At 45.8% G+C, this 24,486-nt stretch overlaps 1 protein-coding gene across 1 annotated transcript in view; it reads right to left on the bottom strand.

The window, feature by feature from the left end:
• Positions 1-11,117: 11,117 nt before the first annotated feature.
• The window catches only part of col6a1 (collagen, type VI, alpha 1), a 103,481-nt gene continuing 90,112 nt past the window's right edge, over positions 11,118-24,486 (bottom strand). Inside the window, exons 32-35 of the mRNA XM_069933939.1 lie at positions 23,569-23,749; positions 19,055-19,226; positions 17,494-17,523; positions 11,118-14,269 (exon numbers count right to left, since the gene is read on the bottom strand). Coding sequence (XP_069790040.1) covers positions 13,668-14,269; positions 17,494-17,523; positions 19,055-19,226; positions 23,569-23,749 — 985 coding nt within the window. The 3' untranslated portion in view covers positions 11,118-13,667. The remainder of the gene's footprint in view (positions 14,270-17,493; positions 17,524-19,054; positions 19,227-23,568; positions 23,750-24,486) is intronic.

Genomic DNA, 24,486 nt, shown 5'->3' with positions numbered 1-24,486 from the left:
TTCTATCTCCCCTTCTCTCTTTCTCCCTCTCCCTCTCTCTCTCCCTCTTCCTCGTTCCCTTTGTCACTCTCTCTCACACACTTATATCTGCACACACACGCATACAGAAATACACGCACACACACACTTCTCCTTAATGGTTTGCCCCTCTACCTGTCTCTCTTCCACCCCTGTCCTATGTCACCTGTGGACCCCTCCCCCCTTACCCGACATAATTTCACCTATTCTATCTAAGTCGTGATAAAAGTTTCAGACCTGACACGTTGACTGACCATTTCTACCCCTGGATGCTGTCTGACTTTCTGAGTTCTTCCAAACTTCTTTGCTCTCAGTGTAATTTCAACCCAGTGTAGGAATGGGAAGATATTATATGGGCATGCGTCCGCATGTCACTTGGTCGGGGAAATTAATGTTACTCTTGCTGCATCTGCTGTTCAAGGTAGTGGCACTAATAGTTAAAAAAAAAACCATTGCATCATCAATTTAACTCTTCCCTCCCTCCCTCACACCCATAGCCACCTATTTTTCTTGCATCCATGGGTCCGGCAATGCATTCCAGGCACCCCTACCACACTCGGTAACCCCGAAGTCACGCCGAAACATTCCTCCCCTCACCTTGAACAGACGTCCTCAGAGTTGGCCAGTGTCACCCGGGGAAAATGGTGCTGGATGTCCACCCTACTGATGTCTCTCATCGCATTATACACTTTCATGAGGTCGCCTCTCATCTCCTGTCACTCCGAAAGAGATAACTCTCAAGTCTGGTGATCTGTAGATGGTGGAAACTTTTGGGATGATGTTAGGGGTGAAGACATTCACTGCAGACGTCAGAGTGGCCTTTGACCTACTGTTTTGCCGATGGTATTTCAAGTCAACTCAAGTTTGTTGTCATCCAATTGCACAAGTACTTTCCACAGAACATCGTTTTCCGGTCCTCAGTGCAAAACGTGCGGTCACATAACCAGACGTAACACACATACAGACAAACAATGCGTATACAGGACAAGTATTCATATGTACAAATAAGTAATTTTTTTTCATGAACATGGGAGTCGGATGCTCAGCGTGAACAGTTCCTTTGGTTGTTCAGGATTCTCACTGCCTGTGGGAAGAAGCTCTTCCTCAACTTGGTGGTGCTGGCCCTGATACTTCTGCATCTCTTCCCTGATGAAAGCAGTTGAAAGGTGCAGTGTGCAGGGTGGAAGGGGTCTTCAAAGATTATGCGCATGCTCTTCAGACAACGATCGTGGTAGATCATGCCCATGGTGGGGGTGGGGGGGGTGGAGAGGGAGGGAGACTCCAGTGATCCCCTCTGCCACTCCTATGGTCCTGTGGATTGACCTCCACTCCATTTCTCTGCAGCAACCGTACCCCATTGTGATGCAGCCGGCCAGATCGCTCACGATGGAGCTCCTGTAGAAGGGTAGACAGGATGGAGGCCAGTAGCCTTGCCCGCTTCAGACCTCAGGAAGGGCAGTTGCTGTTGAGCCTTCCTGACCAGTGAGGGGATGTTGTGTGTCCATGATAGGTCACTAGTTCAGTGGACTCCAAGAAACTTGGTGCTCTCCACTCTCTCCACTACAGAGTTATTGATGTGTAGTGGAGGGTGGTTGTTCCCGGTTCATCATTTACATCCTTGATCTGGATAAGTTTCTGGTCAGTGGCCTTCTCCAGGAGATGGACATCTTCTAACACTTGTCTGGTGGAAATGTGGCCTGCCTCTTTGTCTTAATATTGCCTAGGTCTTGTTTCGGTAAGGACAGAGCATTTCATTGCTTGGCTTCCAAATGGACTTCAAGATTCAACTTCCAAAATGGAATCAAGTGCAAACATTCTATTTCTGACCTGGACCCTCTGCTCCCAGACGCAACAAGGACAGGATTCTGTGTGTCCGTGTCTCTTCACCTACCACCTATCAGCCTCCGCATATAACCTTCCTCCACCTACAATGTGATCCCACCACCAGACACTTCTTCCCCAATGCTCCCTTCTCCGCCTTCAGCAGGGACAGCTCCCTTTGTGACTCCCCTATCCTTTCTTCCATTCCCACCAATCGTCCACAGTGACCACAGGAGATGCTCCATTTGCACCCACATCTCCTCCCTGACTGCCATTCGGGGCCCCAAGCTGCCCTTCCGAGTGAAGCAACTTGTGAATCTGCAGGGGTCATCGACTGCATCCGGTGCTCCCGCTGTGGTCTCCTCTACATTGGTGAGGCTAGACGCAGACTGGGAGATCGTTTTGTCAAGCAACGTAAAGAGCACTGCGTGATCTGCTGAGTTCACAAGATCAAGATCTAGGAGCAGACGTAGGCCCTTCAGCCCTTCAACTCTGCTCCTCCATTCTAATCCTCTTCCCACTCGCTCGCCCCCCACTCCCTGGTTTTCTCCCCGTAACCCTAAATGTTCTTTTGTGTAATTAACAATTTTGACCTTACATTAGAAATAAGAATATTAGTTGATATTGAATTGCACCATATGACTAAATGCTCTTACATGTGTTAAAATTATTTAGTGTAGAAACTTCCAGAGGTCTGTCTTCCTCTGTGGGGTCAGGATACAATAGAAATTCTGCCTTGGCTCTCTTTAACACATTTTATTCACAACCGCTTTGATAGTTGAATTTATTGGCTCTCCTCCTGCATCCACTGAGACATGATGCAAAGGCATTGGTTAATGGGCAGTTGGCACCATGCTGCTACAGCGCCAGCGATGAGGTCAAGGGCTTGAATCTTGTGCTGTCTGCAGGGAGTTTGTATGTTCTCTCCTGTGTCTGCGTGGGTTTTCCCCAGGGGCTCTGGTTTCCTCCCACTGTTCGAAATGTACTGGGGGTTGTAGGTTAATTGGTCATGATTTGGTTAGCATGGGCTCGTGGGCCAAAATGGCCTTTACCATGTGGTAGGTCTACATTATATATAAAGAAAAATGAAGTGATAACATTTCAAAACTTGGTCTAATTCTGAATACCAAACGTCGAGGATGAATCCTCCCAGCTGGGAAGAAAAGTGGGAATGCACTAAGAGAGCATAAAATGGGTGACTCGAGTGAGAGAGGATGGAACAGAACAAGTGAAGCTGCGCACACCACTGGAATTCTGGGCAAGTATGCAGTGTAAAGAATGGAAAGTGGAGTTTCTTTTTCTTTTTAAAATATTTGCATTGATTTTAGAACTTACATGAATAATACAATTAAATGAAATGCTGAGGAGAGTTACACAACATTAATAAAATGTTCAGTCTATCAAAAAGTTGTAAATCATATCCATAATTTGTATTCAAAGTATTATATTTTTAGATATAAAAAGATATAATAACGAAAAGTATCAGGAAAAAAATATTAAAATGAAAAAGAAAAAGAAAATGAAAAAATGAAAAGAAAAAAGAGAAGAGACAAAAGAACAAATAGACAAAAAACAAGAAAAGCAAATTGCAGACAAACTCCAAACACCACCTCCCCCCCAACAGTGTTGCCAGATGCCATATATAATTAAATATTCAATGAAAAACAAAAGGAGAGAGAGATGGTGAGTAGGCGGGGCAGCATCCTTCCATTGAAGTAAAATCGCACGCCTCGCCCAAAGAGATAGCCTGACTCTGAACTGGGGACAGAGAATGGGATTCCCTCCCAGGAAGGCGGAGTTTCCACAAAATGGTGAGCTGCTCAGCAGAGAGAGAAACAAATTCTCCGGAGGGTTGTGAACTCGGCCTGCGGCATCACAGGAGGACATCCTTGGAGGACACTGACAACAGGTCCTCAAGGACCACCCACCACCCAGGCCATGGCATCTTCCCACTGCTACTCTCAGGAAGGAGGTACAGGAGCCTCTGTGTTCAAGCACAGCTTCTTCCCCCTCTGCCGTCAGATCCCTGAATGGACAATTAAACACACTCCCTCGCTTTCTCCTATTTTCTTACCCCATTTATTTATATTTGAAATGTAATTTATAGAAATGTGATGTTGCTGCAAAACAACAAATTCTGATTCTGATGTTACTGTGGCTTTGTGGCTCATGGGGAGAGAGTCATATCATTGCACAAGACCCTGATAAATGCATTAGATACGTAACAAGCAATTGCAACCCAATTAGAAAGAGTTAACCACCCTCAACCTTGCAGCAATAAGATTCCTCTGATGATCTTCAGTGTCTCCTTGGCAGCAGCTACTTGCAATGGTGGTTATGCTAGAGGAGCCTTGCAATGTAGGCTGCGTAGTTCTTGGCTACTTGCTGTTTCCGAAGGGACTTTCCTTTCCTTCTCCTATTTTTGGGTAGGAAGGGCCACGGGACCTGGCAACACATTGCCAGACTTTGAATGGTAAGAAAAGCTTTTCGCTGTATCTCGGCATTGGTGGCCATAATAAATGAATGCATGATGTTGCATGACGATTCCGATTTTGTAGTTCTGTTCATTCAGGCTTCAGCTCCATCCAAAGCCACGCGGTCCTCATCCTAACCCCACACCAGATTCTGTCCACGCTTGCTGGCCGGGATTGATTTCCTTACATTAATAAGCGATTATATAGGTGCCATGTGAGCGGAGTGGTTGAGAACCACTGAGAGATAGCATGCAAGCAGGCCCTTTAGTCCATCTTGTCTATGCCAAGCAAGCTAGTTCCATTTGCCTGACTTCAGTCCATATCCCTCTAAACCTTTCATGTCCATGCACCTGTCTGAAGCCCCTTTCCCATGGGCACCTTGCCCCAGGAATTAACCGGTTAAGGGCCCAGTGTAAAAGGAAAACAATCAAATGGCGCTGGGGATTGACGGCCTCGACCCCTACTGATATCCCCAGTGTCAGCTGACACCGACATACTGATTAAACTGGAGGAAAAAGGACAACTTCTGTCCATTCCATTCCATTTGAAGGTAGACTCTCCAATCCCCGGGGATGAGTTACAGTCAGTGGAAAAGCATTCAGTGTCCAGGTTTAAGATGGCCCAGTAGAAACAGTACAAACAGTTTCCCATCCCGGGATACCACATGACCAATTCACTGGGACGCCAGTGGGAAAAAAGGGCTTAAATGTCTTTTGAACATAGCAATTGTTCTCGGTCTTATCACTTCCTCTGGCAGCTTGTTCCTCAGGCGGCTGGGACATAAGCTTCCCCACAGCTCTAGAGACAGGGGTTCAACTCCAAACCCGGGCATTGTCTCTATGGAGTTCTCCCCGCAACCACGTGAGTTTCCCCCCACATCCCAAAGTACACTCTGAATTGCCTTCAGTGTGTAGCTGAGTGGTTGTATCTGGGAGCTGATGGGAATAAAATGTGGGGCCTAATGCAGAATTGGTGTAAATGGGGGTGGGAGCTTGCAGAGTAGTTGCAAGAGCCTGTTTCTGGTCTGCAGGACGGGAAGATAAGGCAAGGAATGCAAGAGGTTGGCATGCAATTTAAAGGTAATTGGATAAGGAAAATGGTGAAGCTGACAAATGAAATAGAAAGAAATCCAGAAGTTTTTACAATAAACTATCAGGCAAGAGGATAAAGTAGGTTCCATTAGTGGTGGTGGTGGAGATGGAGAGATTTTGTCTTCCGAGATGGAGGCAGAGAGATCGAGAAAGGAATGATTGTTGGGCCAAGTGAAATATTTTTTTTATTGATTTAAAGCCACAATAAATTTGTTCATTACAAATGTATAATTCAAATCCCAATACAGGTGGTATAAATAAAAGAGAAAAAGAAAAAAAAAGATAGACCCCTGGCCCCCTACATCCCGTACTAACCCTCTACTGAAAGTAATAGAGGGCTTGAGGTTCTTCAACAGTTTTCCAATAATAACATTTCATAATATTGTATATCTCGAGAAGAAATAAAATATCAAAAATTCAATTAAATACTTAAACCCACCTTTTGTTAATATGGGCTCCATATTATCAAAAATATATAATGTTTATCTGGTAAATGTTATCTGGTAAATTATACGTTATTTGTGACATGGGTTCAGAGGTGGTTGGGAGATAGACGGCAGAGAATCATGGTGGATAACTGTATGTCAGGTTGGAAACCTGTGACAAGCGGGGTGTCTCAGGGATCGGAGCTGGGTCCCTTGTTGTTTATCATTTATATTAATGATTTAGAGGAGGGTATGGTTAACTGGGTAAGCAAATATGCGGATGATACGAAAATCGGGGGAGTGGTGGATAGTGAGGTAGATTTTCTTGGATTACAGAAGGATTTGGTTTGTTTGGAAGAGTGGGCTGAAAGATGGCAGATGGAATTCAATGTAGACAAGTGTGAGATGTTGCTTTTCGGTAAAAATAACCAGAATAGAAGATATACAATTAAGGGGAGGGCATTGAGGCACACAGAGGAGCAGAGGGACCTGGGGGTTATGGTACAGAGTTCACTGAAGGTGGATTCCCATGTAGAAAGGGTGGTTAAGAAGGCATATGGAATGCTGGCCTTCATAAATCATAGTCTAGAGCAGGGGTGTCAAACTCAAATTCACAGAGGGCCAAAATTAAAAACTTGGACTAAGTCGGGGGCCAAACTAAATATTTATCGAAAATTTTCAACAACATCTGCATGTTTTCTCGTCTTTCAACATATGTAATGCTAAACTTTTTCTTATTAAAATAAATGTCTAAAAATAGTTTTGGTTAAACTCTTTCCAGAAGAAGCATTAACAAATGAGAAATAATATATTCAATAAATAATATTTCTCTATAGCCTTTAAGCTCCTTTTAAATGTATTTTTTTCACAAGCCAACAAGTCAAAAAAATAAAAACTTGCTTCAATGAAAATCCAATCTTTCAACTATAAACAGTCCAAAGTTAACCAAAGAAAATATTAATCCAAGCTTAGCTCTTCTGATGCACCCTGGTCTAAACCAGATACTTGGCATCTCTTCTTAGATGCAAGTTCATCAAACTCTGGGGTCAGAGTTTGCCTCCCACCTGTCTTGAAAGGTCCCGTTTTCTGTCTTTCGTTTGGCCATTTTTCATAAGGGGTTTATTACATGTGAGTTGGGCGACAGGTCGCAGATGCTAATGAAAGTAAAGAGAGGAGGTGGGGGCGACTAGCGGGCTGACAGGCTGGTGCCAACACATTTGCAAAGCATTCTGGGATTTGTAGTATTAGCTGTGCATGCGCTATACTGGCAGGGCGGCCAGCGGGCCAGCTCTAATACATATTTGATATGATCTTGCTGCCCAAATATAATTATATCACGGGCCAAATTTGGCCCGCGGGCCTGAGTTTGACATGTGTGGTCTAGAGTATAGGCGCTGGGAGGTGATGCTGCAGCTGTTTAAGGCATTGGTGAGGCCAGATTTGGAGTTCTGTGCTCAGTTCTGGTCTCCAAATTATAGAAAGGATATAGATAAGATGGAGAGGGTGCAGAGAAGGTTTACAAGGATGTTGCCTGGCTTGCAGCATCTGGATTAGAGGGAGAGATTAAGAAGACTGGGACTTTATTCATTGGAACATAGATGACTGAGAGGAGACTTGATAGAGGTATTTAAAATTATGAAAGGAATAGACATAAACAGACAGGTTGGAACAAGAGGCCATGAGTTATGGGTAAGGGGGCAACACTTTAGAAGAAATGTTAGAGGTGGCTTTTTCACTCAGCGAGTGGTGGCAGAAGGGAATGATCTTCCGAATGAAATAGTTGCGGCAGGGTCCCTTCTGTCATTTAAGAGAAGGTTGGATGTGAACATGGAGGTGAGGGGGTTGAAGGGTTATTGGCGGAGAGCGGGAGATTTGAGCTAGTGGAGTTGTTCTAGTGAACTGGTGCGGACTCGAAAGGCTGACGTGGCCTGTTTCTGCTCCGTAAATGGTTATATGGTAATTTTCTCACGTGGCATACAGCTTTGAACCTCAGCATCTTTCCATTCCCAAATTTATACCTGATTTCGAAGATATGGTTATGCACTTTCTAGCTCTAGCTTATGCAATCTGTGCAAATTTAACTTGATAAATATTCAGTTTTAATTTAAATTTAATTCATTTGAGATCAAGGTGGAAGTTGGCAGCAAAGAGGGTAAAGTTAACGAGCTCATCACAGGGTATACGAGGCAGTCCCGATGCACTAAGTGCTGCAGAGGTAGAGTTGAGGGGCCTTGCCTGCGTAGGCTTGTAGCATGGATTGGCCCACGTAGCCAACAACAAGGCAGGCACAGCCGGGGCCCCAGGCGGGTACCCACGGATGTCCATCTCTTGGAGAAAGTGGGGTGAACCAAAGGAGACAATATCGAGGGGGAGAACAAGTTCTGCCAGCCAGGGGAGGGGTGGATTGGTTGGGGCTGTGATTAAGGAAGAATAATTGATGCTTCCTGATGAAGGGTTCAGGCCCGAAACGTTGGTTGCATTCCATTTCCGTATGATCCTGTGTGACCAGCTGAGTTTCGGCAGCACTTTTGTATATTTCATTAGGGATGATCAAGTAAAGTGGCCTTATGTGTGGATGCAGGGTTGTCGGAATACACAGGCTCTTCATGAATGCTTCGCAACGATCTTCACTAAACAGCAAGTTGATTCTTTAGTTAAGGAGGATGTGCTAGGACTTAGCTTCAAGGTTTGCAGGAGTAGAATTGGGATGGAGGAATTGCTTCTCCCAGAGAGTGGTGAATCTACGGAATTCTCTGCCCAAGGAAGCAATCTCCATAAATATTTTTAAAACACAGCATGGCAGAGGGATTAATGTTTATAGGGAACAGGTGGATAGATGGAGCTGAGACGCTGTCAAGTCAACTTTATTTATTGTTCATACCTTGCTCGCACTGTAGGACGAGATAACGCTTTTCTAGGACCACGGAGCATATTTACAGAGATGTAAGTTAGGGAAGTAGTTAACATATTAAGGTACTAAGACTGAATGTCCATGGTACACTATCCACATCTGTACTGGGACTTCAGGAGCCTGATCGCAGAAGGGAGAACAGTTTACATGTGGGGTGTGTGGATTCCCTCATAATATTAATCTGTGGAATTCTCTACCCAGGGAAGTGGTTATGGCGACTTCATTTAACATATTTAAGGTTCAGTTAGATAGATTTTTACATCAAAAAGGAATTAAGGGATATGGGGAAAAGACAGGGAGGTGGAGTTGAGTCAATGATCAGATCAGCCACGATCTCATTGAATAGCAGAGCAGGCTCGACGGGCCGGATGGCCAACTCCTTTCTTCTGTTCTTATGCTTATAGTTTTTTATTGCGTGTTGGAGATGTCCTTCGTGCTAGGAAGAAGTTCCCCAATGGTCTTTTCTGCTGAATTCACCATCCACTGCAGGGTCTTGTGGTCCGAGGAGGCCCAGCTTCCAAACCAGGCGGTGATGCAGTTCCACAGGATGCTCTTGATGCATCCTCTGTAGAATGTAGTGAGGATGGTGGGGGGGGGGGGGGGAGGGGTTGGGTGGGAGATGAACTTACCCCAGCCTTCGCAGGAAGTAGAGGCGTTGAATGGTGGAGCAGTTTCAACGGGCCAGATGACCTTGTACTGCTCCTATTTCTGGATATTGATTGGGACAACTGCAGTGAAAGTATTAAATATCTTTGAAAGCGAATAGACCAATCGGCTCAGGTGAAACCTGTCCTATTTGGTCTTGCCCCATCTGAAATATTTCCTTTGCTCCATCCCATTTTTCCTGCCGCAAAAAACCACTGATTCTCTCTTTAAAGGGTCCGGGATCTGAAATGATCACTGTTTTCCTCTCTCTGATCCTGCTGTACATTTCCGGCCTTGTTTGATTTTATTTTGGACCTCCAGTGTCTGCACACTGTTCCTTCTGATTTTCAGGAATCATATCGGAGGCTGGGGGAGAGCCCATGATTACTTTTTATATAGTTGCAGTGGCAGAAGATTGGAGGACAGCTATGTTTAAAATGTTGGAAAGGGAATACACCAAGTGAAAAAAAAATGTCAATGATTGGGAAATTATTAGAATCTGTCGTCAATTATCTCAAAAGACCTAGATTTACCAGAGACCAGCATGGAACCACTAACAGAAAATTAGAACTGGCCAACCAGACTGAGTTATTTTCAGCTGGTTCCTTGAGGGCACTGCATTAGATACAGCTCATGTGGACTTTGGCAGCATTTTAAATATCTTTGCATCCTCTGGATGCTGCAAGACTTGCTAGTTCCTTCAACATTTCTGTGCTTTTTACTGAAATCACAGTATCGTGTTTCACTCTTCTGAGCAAGGCTTTGGCCATGGCAAAGAACTAAAAGCTGGTGTGACCCAAGTGTCAAGTCTTAATGGAAAATTATTCCATGACAGGACGGTTCGTGGGCTTGGTTGCAACTGAGGAACTCAGCTGCTCAATGGTTTGAGTCTGGATCCTTTATCAAGATTACATTGGTCAATGAATGCTTAGCAGTCAGTTAGGATGGTGATTTAAGACGTCCAGTGAAACCCACTTCACATATATGAATTTTAAAAAAGCCCCCTTAATCATATAGACTTTGAGTTGGAAAGTTCGTCCATTAAAATGTCACAGATTCAAGCAAACATGCCTCAAATCCTGTGACTGCAGAGTCTGGGCCCAAGATGGCGGCACCTATATTCAGCAGGGGCCTCTAGGGAAGCAGAGGACTGATGCGGGGTATCAGTAATGGGGAGAACTTCCTAGTCTGAGAGGGAGAAGCAGAGGAGACAATCCTATGGGACGGTGGCTACGGTGGACCAGCAGGGGGGGGGGGGGGGGCTCTGCTTCCGAAGAATGCACAGCAGGCAGTGGCAGGCTGTTGGTGACTCCAGGTGAGGGGAGCTCATGGGCTGCAGGTGACTTATGGCCAAGGGACTCGCACCAGGCTGCGAACTGCTGGAGACTGGCTCGACACCGGGGCTAAGTGTCGGAACTGAGATACCGAGGCCGCTGGAGACCTTCCTGATTGCGTTGAGGCTCGGGTTGCCCACAGTTTGGACTGGACTGTGTGGCTGCAGAGGCTGTGGGAACACTCAGTGAACTGAGGGGGAGGGGGTGGGGATCCCTCTTTTGGTTCTCTTTCTCTGACTGTAAGGGGCACCGGGCAATTTCTGCTGAATGGCGAATATTTGTATGGCAGACTAAAGGAAATTGAATGTAATATTCATTTTTCTGTTTTATTACATGACGATAAAAAAAAAATCTTGAATCAAGTATTTCACAAGAAATATTCCAAAGAAAATTAAAAGTACCGGCAGTGAACATGGAAATCTTTATTGAACACTGATAATCCAATCCTTAAATGATCTCCAACCGTGTCATTACAAACATGATCGCAAAAATGATGTAGGTCCCGTAATATTAAAAAAGTCTATATTTTACAAATACAAAATAAATTTGACAAAATAAAGCAGGCTTCACCTCACACATGGTCCAACAAGTGAAGGGTTGTAAATTCCATTTTCTTTCCAGCAGCCCTCTATGTTCATAGCACCAATATAAGGTTACTTTAAAGAAAACATTTATTTACTTTCTAAATGGTTACTTGCTGATTGTTCATTAAAATAAAATGTTGAACGATTAGGTCTTGGTATGGTCAGCACTTATAAAGCTTTGTGCCCAGTATCAACCATTCCCTGTGGTATTACAAGCCCACCAGTGTCTACAACTCATCGTGCATTGTCAATAAATCTTCACATAATTGACCTGTTGAGTAAGACCTGCCTTTCACTCATGGCCCCATGATTGACAGGGGTGGAGAGAGGTTGATGGCCCCTATGAATGGCAACAACCACCAGCTTGACTCATCAGACTTTAGCTTCTCACCCATCCAGCAGTCCTTCCACAAATTGTCCCAGACCAACCGCCTCCTCGCTTCTCCCCTCAATGCCTTCAGGAGAACCAGCCGCCCCTTGAAGCCCATTCCCACACATACAATGGCCCCTTGTCCATGCGTACGATTGCTTCCTCTGACGGCCTCCGCATGGCCTTTGCGAGCAAAGGGTGGGACACAGTCTCAGCAGATCTTGGGAAGACTTACCACATGAATCCACACATTGCAATCTCTTTCAAGGCTTCTTTAGAAAGTTCTGAGAAAATCCACGATAAGTTCCTAGAAAATGTACAACAATTCCACACTTTTGTCAGGCTGTATGGTGTTCGACAGCGTATTTTGAGGGGCTCTAATAAGTTACAACCATTCTCCTCTATCCCTTGACCATCCTTGATCAATGCACTGCTCTCTGTAACTGACAGGACTTTGAGGTAAGGTGACCTGAATCAACAAGGGGTAAGGTGACCTGAATTGATGAGACTCATGGTGACTGGCCAGTGGAAAATCCAACCAGTCAGTCAGTCCCACATCTTAAGGTCATCCCAGGAACATTTTCAACCAGTGTTTTATCTGCAGGTTGCTGTGTAGGATGCAGGACTGGTGACCTGCTGGTGGTCTCAGCGGAGTTGGCAACGGACAGGAGGCCTGGCAGTTGTCTACTGGTTGAATAGTGGAACTGGTAACCTCTTGCTGATTGAGTGGTGATCTACTCAATGGGGGCTGGTAATCTACTGGTGCCAAGTGGAGTTGGTGATCCACTGGTGCCAAGTGGAGTTGGTGATCCACTGGTGGCCAAGTAGAATTAGTGGCTGACTAGTACTCAAGTGGAAATTGTAATCACTGGTGATCGTGGGGGGCTGGTGGTCTGCTAGTGATCCACTGGAAATCGAGTGGAACAGATCCTTTTGCATTATTAAGTGTCCACTGTCCATTCAGTCACCTGTAGTTACTCTGCCTTTAAAATAAACTGACTCCAATTGTACAGAATAATAGCAAAGAACAACAACGTTAGTGGGTTCCGTGGAGGCTTCTGAAGGAATAAAATCATAATGAGGGGGAAGAAGCAGGGGTGGAGCTTTCTGCAAATGCCCTGGTGAGTTGAAGGGTGCAATGTACAGACTGCCAAATGACACCATTCAAGTTGCCAGCTTGAGGGTGACTGTGGGCCTGATTTAGGCCAGATTCTGACTGAGCCCAGACCCAGGTTCAGGTTGGGCCCAAGTCATGATTAGGCTGTGGTTGGACCCAGGCTGTGAGTGAACCCAGCCCATGTTTGGGCTCAGGGAATGATTAGGACCAGGTTGTGTTTGGTCCGAGGCTCTACTCATACAACCCGAATTTATACCACTTCCCAAGGGTGGGCAGAGGCATTCTCCTGTCATGATCAGGCTGACACCTCACACCTTTAATGGTTTCTGGGCATCAGCAGGTGACCGTGCGCTGCTGAGACCTTCAAAAGCAGCCCAGAATTGGCAGACATAAGGAGTCAAATGCCACACCGAGGCAGCTGCCCTCAATAGCTGAGCAATGTTAATTTCCCAGTCTCCACAGTACGTTGGGAATTTTTACCGCCATCCACAAGCCTGGGGGGATCTCGGACCAATTTCTACCTTTTTGTTCTCTCTGAAAATCTCAGGCGCAGCTTGCTCAGATCGTGTCAGCTCGTTCTGACCTTGGCAAATTGTGGCCATGACTGCCTCAACCAGGAGCATCCATGGAAAGGCAAAGTGTTCCCACCCTGGCAGCTAACAGGCAGAGAGGCCCAGGGCCTGTGAGAAGGAGAGGGGAGAGCGGAGGGTGCGAGTAGGGTGAAGGGACACAGCAGCGGAGGAGCATTCCTGAACAAAATTACTCTTCAAAAAGACAATACAAATCCTAAGAAAGCAGATCCTCAAAGAAAAGTAACCATTTTATAAAAATATGTAAAATAAAACAGCTTAGGAGGGCATGGAAATTTCCTCATTGGTTAATCCAAGGACATCTGTTTGCTAACAGTTTGGTAAAATACACCTTTCAGGAGAGAGGGGTAGTCCTTTACCCGGAAGAGGAAGTGTGCATCACGTTCCATGTCATAGTCAGTTGCTTTGCCGGCTACTAAGGCCCGGAGATTGTTCTCGTGGACCTGGTCACCCACGGCAATGACGTACAGAGCGATCTTTCCCAATTTGGCCTCCTGGGCCTGCCGCTCAATGGCGTAGACCAGGTCACCTTGGGACCGGCCATCCGTGAACAAGAGGACCTTCCTCTTGGCGTTACGACTGTTGCTCTGGTAGTACCGAATCACACGGTCCAGGGCCGCCCCAACATCCGTGGCATCGTTCATGAACTTCATCAGGTCGATGTTCTCTGCCACCTGTGTGTAGTTGTTGGAGAAGTGCGACTCAACTACCTGGCCCTTGCTGTACTGGATCACTGAGACCTGGACTGTGGCACCCCTCTTGACCTTGGCATCCAGGAAACGCTCCGCCATTCGTTTGGTATAGGTCTTGGTGATCTCAAAGTTCTTCCTCCCCACGCTGGTGGAACTGTCAACCAGGAAGATGATGTCGGTGGAAGTGTTGAACTGAACTGCAGAGAAAACACCATCCTTTTAGGAGAGATTTCTGAAGGGCACTAAAAGAACGATTAGATGAACCAGCCTGAATCGCCCCAGTTGTAATATTGTGGCAGTGGCAGTGCAGCATCGGCGACCCGGGTTTGAAACCGGCGCTGTCCCCTCCACACTCCTCCTGCCCATGAACCTGTCAAAACTTTTCTCAAATGTTAAAATGGAGATTGCATTCAGCTGGCAGCTCGTTCCAAACTCTCCCCACTCTGTGTGTGAAGAAAGTCCTCTGGTTTGTACCTCACCTAATTGGGTGTAATTGGGCAGCAAGAGTTTTAATGGCAGAATCAGCTTCCACGACATTGCAAATAAAATTTAAATATTTATTTATCCATCCTTTTATATTTCTTTTTCTGTCCTGGCACACTGTGGCTATTTAGAACATAGCACAGTACAGGCCCTTCAGCCCTTGATGTTGTGCCGACCCATATATTCTTTAAAAAAGTACTAACCCCATAGCCCTCCATGTTTCCTTCCATCCATGTGTCTGTCTAAGAGTCTCTTAAATAGCCCTAATGTTTCATCCCCACCACTCTCCCCGGCAAGGCATTCCAGGCCCCCATAACTCTCTGCATTAAAAAAAAACTTACCCCTGATGTCTCCCCTCAACTTCCCTCCCTTCACTTTGTACAGATGTCCTCTGGTGTCTGCTGATCCTGCCCTAGGAAACAGGCACTGGCTGCCCACCCTGTCATAATCTTATAGACCTCTGATCTTTCTAAGCTCCAAAGAGAAAAATCCCTTGCCTCATCAGACTTATTTCCCAATCCTGGTAAATCTCCTCTGCACCCTCTCCATAAGCTTCCACATCTTTCCTGTAATATGGCGGCCAGAAATGAACACAATACTCCAAATGTGGTCTCAACATAGAATTGTAGAGTTGCAATGCTGGTGCATCTTACATACCTGTGTGGTTGCAGCAAATAATTCCGGTTCAATGGTACATCTACTGACAATAAACTCTCATTACTCATGTTTAAGACCACTCAGTTTACTCTTTTGCTATCTAATCACCTTTTGAGCATTCATTGGCCTCCACTGGCTCCTGGTCCCATAGTTTATAGTTACCCTTGGGGGCTTCTCCCTTTTTCCTTCATACCTTGCACTTCCATGACTTGCACCCTGTCCCAAACATATTATTACATTGGTGGCTCTCTGCTGAATACAAACAAGTCCTGGGATCAAGGTGGGGGGGGGGGGGGGGGGGGGGCGCCTCAAACTGTTTTCTGGACATGTATGTGGCTGGAATTTTGTTAAGGGATATTGGGAGAGGCTTCCTTGTGATAGATTGAATTTGCAATCGCCAACTTATACTCTTAGCTGACTGGGGTTAAACATGGTGAAGGACCCAGGCCTAAAACATTGGTATCCCCTTTGCTTCCCATGGATGCTGTGTGGCCTGCTGAGTTTCCCCAGTGCATGTGTGAATTGTTGATAATTTTGGCCGGGCGTCAGGTGATTTTCAGTCCATGGAGGGTGGCAAGACAGAAAGCATTGCCAATGTATCTTCAACCATGTTAGATACAAGAAAAAGATATGTTGTCTCCATAGAAGCATAGAACACTGTAGTACAGAAACAGGCCCCTTTGGCCCTTCTAGTCTATACTGAACCATTTTTTTCCTAGTCCCACTGACCTTCATCCAGTTCATAGCCCTCCATACCTCTCCCATCCACGTACCTGCCCAAATTCTTCTTAAATGTTAAAATTGAGCCCACATTCACCACCTCAGCTGGAAGTTCGTCCCACGCTCCCACCACTCTCTGTGTGAAGAGGTTCTCCCTAAATTTTTCCCCTTAACCTATGTCCTCTGATTTGTATCTCACCTACCTTCAGTGGAAAAAGCCTATCTACATTTACTCTATCCCCCTCATAATTTTAAATACCTCCATCAAATCTCTCCTCATTCTTCTACCCTCCAGGGAATAAAGTCCTAACCTGTTTAACCTTTCCCTGTAACTTAGTCCCTGAAGTCTGGAACTTGTTGCCCTGAATGGCTTCATGGGAAGAATCACTCAGCTAATGGGGTTGTTTTGTTTTATTATTATTAGATTATTTATTCTGTAAAAGTCTATTTATCCTTATTGAAAAATATTAAATTAAGTTAAAAAAAAAGAGATTGGTAACGATGCATTGGATCAATTCCAGGCACTCTCGAGAGGGAGGCAGCAAAACAGCATTGAGTCAAAAAATAGTTCCCAACGGTCTGAGTGCAGAAAAGCTCACAGAGCAGAGTTTGGTGTCTCTGCATTGACCCCAGGTTCCCCTCACTTACGCAACAGGTCGCTCCTCAACTGAATGGAAGGGAACAAGCTTCAGGCACCGTCACACATGCCCGTGGACAGGGCGTGTCAAGAACCAGGGCCAATCAGATTTCAGAATGGTGTTGGCGACTACCACTGGCCGTGAACCTTGGTGGAAGGAGCCTGTCGGCTGTGATAATTCGATTATATGCTGGGCAAGATCACATCACGACATACAGCATGGGAACGGGCCCTTTGGCCCACAATGCCTATGCTGGATATGATGCCCAAGTTAAGCTACATCTCTTCTGCCTCCACATGATCCCTATCCCTCAACTCCCTGCATACCTAAACGCAACTCTATCTGCTTCCACTACCCCTGGCAGCCACCACTCTGTGTAAAACCTACCTCTCGCATCTCAGAGAATATATAAAATAGGTGCAGGAGTAGGCCATTCGGCCTTTCAAGCCAACACCCCCATTCATTTTGATCATGGCTGATCATCTACTCAGTACCTGCCTTCTCCCCATACCCCCTGATTCCCTTCGCCACAAGGGCCAAATCTAACACCCTCTTAAATATAGATAAGGAACTGGCTTCAACCACTGCCTATGGCAAAGAATCCCACAGACTCACCACTCTCTGAGAGAATTTTTTTCCCTTATCTCAGTGTGAAAGGACTTCCCCCTCATCCTTAAACTGTGATCCCTGGTTCTGGTCTTCCCCAATGTCGGGAACATCCATTACACTGCCGGCTACCCTCCTTCCCCATTCACTGATGGACGGGACATGTTCCATTGGCTCCTCCTTAAAATACAGGGTCTTGCTGGAACCTATCACAGTTGGCAGCCACTTTAAGATCATTTAGCACCCCCAGGCCCCTCCACCCGCTTCCTCATCATTCCAGCCTTTGTTTTTAGGAAGCAAATTAAACGTGTACTTACTGGGGCAGGAATAGTCTGGGCATTTCTTCTCTGTAAAAGTAAGCACAACATGTCAATATTGCTCAGTAACTCACTGGATTACAAGCACCGTTTTTGTTTAAAGTGGAAAATGGCGACATAAAATTATGGAGGCATATGGTACAGGGCAGGGCCGACAGCCCAACCTGTTCATGGTGCGCATGTCCCATCCGCCTGTATTTGGTCTATTTCCTCCTCAGCCCCTTCCTACCCACGTATCTGCCTTTTGAACACTGTTGCAGTTGTACCCGCTTCCTCAGGGAGCTCATTCCAGATACAGACCACCCTCTGGGTGAAAAAAGTTGCCCCCTTGGGTTCCTGTTAAAGCTTTCTCTCACCTGAAACTTATACCCCCTCGTTCAGGAACCGTCTGCCTGGGGAAATCGGACATTAATTCCCTCAAAACTGGAGGAACCACACCTCTAGTTCCATCTGGGCACCCTCCAACCAGATGGCATTAGCTTCTCTGCTCTCAATTAAAGCCCCCTCCCCATCTTCTTCCCCCTTATCTAGCTCAGTCTCTCTCACTCTCTCTAGTAAAAACTCAGTGCTGGAGAAACTTAGCAGGTCAAATGGTGTCCTTTACGTACCAAAGATAAAGATAAGTAACCGACATTTCAGGCTTGAGCCTTTCATCAAGGTATGGAAAAGAGTGTCGGCAGGTGTCCAAACAAAAGGGTGGGGTGGAGGAGCATGGTCCCAAAGACAGTAAGTAAATAGGTGGAGAACGGAGGGAGGGCACAGTAGCAAGCAAGGGGAGGAGGGATGGCTGGGTGAATAGAGAGGGAAGGGGATGGGGAGCTGAGGGAAAGAAGGCAGGGGGAAGGGAAAGGAAGGGAGGGAGGAGTGCAGGTTAGCAGAAACCTCTCTCTCTCCCCTCCATTCCTTCTGTCTCCTTTCACAGAGCCAAAATCAATTCTCACCTATCCAATTAACACCTTTTGTCTGTTGGTCTGCACTGATCCCCCTCCCATTCACCCTGTTTTTCTCTCCCAAGTCTTTAATTCAGACGCCTGCCTTCTTATAGCTTGAACAGTATTCTGTTATCCGGAATTCAATTATCTGGATCCCTGTTATCTGGAATTCAATCAACCAGCAAAAAAAAAATTGTGGAATATAAATAAGTAAAAAAATACGGAAGTATAAAATTGGTACACCTCGCTGTTAGTTTGCAGATCCACACCAGTCTCAGCAACCGGAAAATTCACGTCTCCAGCATCTGCCAATCCCCATAGGTGCCAGATACCAGAAGTTTTACTTTATCTCGAAGAAGGGCTCAGGCCTGAAATGTCACCTCCTATGGACGTTGAGAGACCGGGTGAGTTCCTCCAGCATTTACTGTGTGTACACTCCCTCCATGCCTCCAAACCTCTGTAAGATCACCCATCTTCCTTGGGATAAAGACCCAGCCTATCCAATCTCTTCTCACATCTCAAGCCCCCCCCACCACCACCAGCAAGACTCGAACCTATCCTTCAAGGGAAGTACTGGGTGCTGATAAAAGGGAAGGGAGTAGCTGTGTTTCGGACTGGCTGCCGCGTACCTTTGCAGATGAACGCAGTCACATTTTCAAGGAACGTGTCCTCAAGCAGCTCCAAGAAGTTGTCGCGCTGCAGGCTCAGGCCTGGCGTTTGCGATCTGTGGCAGGAAATCTGATCCAGGGTCTCGGAGGCTGGATCGTTGCGGAAAATGTCACTCACGCCAACCGAGACCACCTGGGTCACAAGGGGAAGGCCGGTGAGAGACCAAAAGAGAAAGCTGTCAGGAAGTCAGTACCAGAGGACAGTGCAGAGGCAATACAGAGGGTTATGAGTCTCTTCAAGCATTGATGTTAGTTTAGTTTAGAGAGTGTGACAGATTATATAGATATGTTTTTTGGAGATAAATTGGGGCAGGCTTGTTAGTGTAGGTCACATACAAACACTTTAAAACAGATCTTATTTTAAATACTGAAGCTCTGCTCATGCTAGACATGTCGGGGCCTCAGAGCCTTTGCAAAAACTTTAGAGAGTGCCCAAGTGACTTCACTAATGGATTATTGTTTACAAAAAGGCAACAGATGAAAGAGGTTGTCGGAGCTGCAGATTGTCTGGAGTTGTTCTAAAAGGGTCATGTGGTTTTGCAAGCAGAGGGAGTTGAACAGGCTTTCTCTCAGAGAGAGAGAGAGAAGGGAGGGAAAGAGATCAGTTCTACAGTTTTACAGTCACCAACAGCAACTGGGACTGGAACAGGACAAGATGGCGGAAAACCCCATTTGGAAGAAGGGTTGTAAGTGCTGAGTTCAGCCTGGTCCATACAAGAGAAGACTGGCTGCCTAATGTTTCACTTGAAATAAGGGAAACAAAAAGGAACTCTGTGGTGACCTGATAGAAAGAGGTAATCATCTGGAGAACCCTGAGGGGGCAAGTTTCTTCGGCAAGACACTGAGGTGGTTGATTAAAAAGGAATCAGTTGTGGGTGTCCAGCAAACAATAAATCTCTCTCTGCAAACCGACAAGAACTTTCCTGAGTGGTAACAATTTACCTTTTGAGCACCAAAGCCTGGTGAACTTTATACATGTTAAATTTTGTGCACAGTATAAGAATTGCCTGCAATCAGTGAACTTGGAGGAATGAGAAGTGAGATTGGACTATGAACCAAAGAACTTTTCTGTACTTACACACACATCGCATACATGTGCGCTTAGAATTAGAAGGGGGTTAAGTTAGGTTAGTTAAGTCAATAGTGATAAGTTAAAGTTTGATCCTGTTTTCATGTTTAAAGATAATTAAAAGCAACTTTTGTTTAAGTAACCATTTGTCTTTGTGAATTTCTATTGCTGTTGGGTCTTGGGGTCCTCTGGGCTCGTAACAAGACATCGAATATAACAGAATATAACACAGAATACAACAGCACAGGACAGGCCCTTCGGCCCACCCATATATACCTAGCAAAAACAACATTAAGCCCTACCTAACATATAATCTTCCATTTTCCTTCCATCCATGTCCCTATCCAAGAATCCCTTAAATGTTCGAGCCTCACCACCATGTACCCACAACTCTGTGGAAATAATAGCATGTCCCTTGATGTCTCCCTTAAAACTTTTCTCCCTTCACCTTGGACAGATGTCGTCTGGTGTTTACTGCTCCTGCCCTGGGAAAAAGATGCTGGCCGTCTCTGCCTCTCATGACACAGTATGGTAACGGGCCCTTCCAGCCCGACACCATGCAAGGAGATACGAGCAAAAACTAGAACCATAGAGCACAACTGAACAGGAACAGCCTCCTGCAGTCCTTCTAGTCTAGGCTGAACCATTTTTTCTTGCCTAGTCCCACTGACCTGCACCCAGTCTATAGCCCTCCACACCTCTCCCATACATGCACCTGTCCAAATCCTTCTTAAATGTTCAAATTGAGCCCTCATTTACCACTTCAGCTGGAAGCTCGTTCCACACTCCCATTCCTCTCTGTGAAAAGAAGTTCCTCCCTAAACTTTTCTCACCTGCCCTCAGTGGAAAAAGTTGACCTACATTTACTCTGTCTATCCCCCTCATAATTTTAAATACCTCAATCAAATCTGCCCTCATTTTTCAGCACTCCAGGGAATAAAGTCAGAACCTTTCCCTGTAACTCAGTTCTTGAAGTTTGGGCAACATCCTTGTAAATTTTCTCTGTGCTCTTTCTCTCTTATTAATATCTTTCCTGTAGTTTGGTGACTAAAATTGCACACAATTCTCCAAATTTGGCCTCGCCAATGTATTATACCACTTTACTATAACATCCCAACTCCTGTACTCAATATAGACCAATATGCCAAATGCTCTCTTTACAACCCTATCTACCTGTGATGCCACTTTCAGGGAATTATGTATCTGTATTCCCAGGTCCCTCTGTCTACCACACTCCTCAGTGTCCTGCCATTCACCATGTACGTCCTTTCTTGGACTGACCTTCCAAAATGCAACACCTCACACTTCACCTCACCTCAGCCAATAAATCTGAAATCTGAACTTGTCTGCATTAAATTCCATCTGCCATTTTTCAGCCCATTTTTCCAGCTGGTTCAGATCCCTCTGCAAGCTTTGAAAACTTTCTTCGCTGTCCATAACACCTCCAATCTTAGTGTCATCTGAAAACTTAATGATCCAATTGATCACATTTTCATCCAGATCATTGATATGGATGACAAGCAACAATGGTCCCAGCACCGGTCCCTGAGGCACACCACTATCTGAAAGAAAGAGGAATTTATGTGCATCTGCGAGCTCAGGAAGAAATTCCATAGGAGTAGGAAATATCAGGTTCACAATGTGTCAGAGGAGTGTTGATCTCGGAACCATGGGCTCCGAAGAAGTTTACAGCACATATCTCAGAGGTCTCAAGAGCTGGAGGTGGTTGTACAGGGGCATGGAGCGATATGACAGCAAGGCCGCGAATTTTAAGCATCAGGTTAATTTTCAGACCGAGTGCAAGAACCAGCACTGTGGTGAGAATTACGGTAAGCGAGGCCTCATCAGGATCAGAGAGTGGGAGTCGAGATGGAAAGGCTTTGGAATCCGATGGTAACCGAATCCTCAGCAGGAGGGTTCCAGCAGCTGGAAGAGGAGAGGCGAGATGCTTGGTGAAACAGGAGAAGTAGTTGAGGCAGGAACATGAGAGACACGACTCATATGAATACCAGAACTGGTAGATTTTGCCCTTTGTACTTCCACCAATACTTTGAAGGAGTTCTCCAATTATTCCCACTTGCCGCTCCTTTTTTTCCTTGTAGATATAAATACCCCGTTGTATATTACCATTAAATATAGAACATATGCAGGCTCACCGGCTTAGCCAACCTATCATCTACTCTATCGACTGCCTATAATTTCCTACTTTATTACTGCTCATTTTTCTCTGTTCCACTTACCTATCTAATGTCCTCTTAAAAGATCCCATTGTACCTGCATCAACCACGTTCCATTCTGTGTGTAGAACTTTCCTCTTGCACCCACCTGTACTTAGTCCCAAGCCCCTTGAAACTATGTCCCCTTGTTATAGCCATTTCAGCCCTGGGGAAGAAGGCTCCACACCATCAATGTCTTGTACACCCCTATCAGGTCACCCCTCATCCTCCTTGACTCCAAGAAGAAAAGATCAAGTTCAGTGTCCTTGTGAATCTCCTCTGCACCCTCTCTATAACATCCTTGTAAATCTCCTCTGCACCCTCTCTATAGTGCCCACATCTTTACCTGCAATAAGGTGATCAGAACTTATTGCAAGTGGTCTCTAACCAATGTCTTATATCGCTGTAGCATCACCTCATGACTCTTGAACTTGATCCCACTGTTAAGGAAGGTCAGCCCACCATATGCCTTCTTAACCACACTATCAATCTGTGCAGCAGCTTTGAGCACACTGTGGACCCGGACCCCAAGATCTCTCAGTTGTCCACGCTGTTCACAGACCTCCCATTAACATTGTAGTCAGCCTTCAAATTAGACCTACTAAAGTGGACCACATCACACTTTTCTGGGTAAGACGCCATCTGCCACTTTGCAGCCTAGCTCTATCAATATACAATCTCAGGTAACCCTCCATACTATCCACTTTTGTGTCATCTGCAAACTTACTACTTCCACTTCCCCATCCAGCTCATTGAAAGAAAAACACAAAGAAAGGGGGTCCGGAACAGATCCAGGCGGAACACTGCAGGCCACTGACTTCCATGCACAGTATGAACCATCTACAACCATCCCCTGCCTTCGTTGGGAGAGCCAATTCTGTATCCACAAAGCAAGGGTCCCATGCCTCCTGACTTTCTGAATGAGCCTTGCATGGGGAACATGAATCCTTGGGCTGTGCCCTCCACGTTGGAGCATCTTGTGAAAGAAACCTCTTGCACCTTGGCTCTTTTGAGAGCTACCCATCAACAAATGAGCTTCCTGCGAGAGAACACAATCTCCACTTTCCTCCTGCTGCACCCCACACGATATTCCTCGCAAAGGACAAGAAGCCCCAGACCCTGCAGGCTCTGATGGAGATGGAAAAGAAGGTTCAAAATAAAGGCAGGGAGTGAGCAAGAGGGGTGCCTACATTGGCCGTGTTGCAGAGTGACGACAGTGACTTGGGATCCCTCAGGATGTCCGTGCGCCCGTCTGTCAGCACCAGTGCCACTCGTGCTTGGTTAAGCGATCCCCTGAAGGCAGTCTTTGACCAGTCCAATGCCGTTCCAGTGAACGTTCCTCCGGCAATCCACTTCAGGTTCTTGATTGCTCTGGAGATTAGGAAAAATAAAGAACCATTTCTCTCATCCTTCCACTAGTCAGATCACCACATTTTTTCCATTCCTTTTTGGTTTTGAGTAGACTGGTTCCCTGTTCCACCACGGATAAACTGCCCGTACTCCACAGCAGCCGTTCCCAGCCTTAAAATGTACACCTCAAATCGCTTCTAAATCTCTCTTCCCACACCTTAAATCTAAAATCTCTGGGGAAAATTTAAATTTAGATATACAGCATGGTAACAGGCCATTTCAGCACACGTCCGGGCCGCCCAATTTACATCCAATCAACCTACACCCCCGGTAATTTTTGAACAGTGGGAGGAAACCGGAGCCCCGGGGAAAACCCACACAGACAAAGGGAGAACATACAAACTCCTTACAAACAGCGCAGGATTCCAACCCTGGTCCTGATTGCTGGCGCTATAATGGCATTGCTCTAACCGCTACGCCAACCGTGCCGCCCTCTTGATTTTTATGAACTTCTGTAAGGCCTCCCTTAACCTCCAATGCTCCAGCAACATTCTCTGGACTCTTTTCTGTGCCCTTTCCACCTGAGTGATATCTTTCCTCTAGCTAGGTGGCCAGAACTCCGTACAATGCTCCGTGTGGCCTCACCAATAGTCGCATCATGTCCCTCCTGCTCCCGTGCTCGATGCCCTGACTATTGAAGGCAAACATGCCCAACGTCTTCTTCATCGCCCTGCCTACCTGTGTCACCAACATACTAA

Source organism: Narcine bancroftii, chromosome 4 (assembly GCF_036971445.1).
Source record: "Narcine bancroftii isolate sNarBan1 chromosome 4, sNarBan1.hap1, whole genome shotgun sequence".
In the NCBI taxonomy this organism is placed as follows: Eukaryota; Metazoa; Chordata; class Chondrichthyes; order Torpediniformes; family Narcinidae; genus Narcine; species Narcine bancroftii.
The sequence above is the reverse complement of the archived record's forward strand: the minus strand, read 5'-3'. Positions and strand labels throughout refer to the sequence as shown.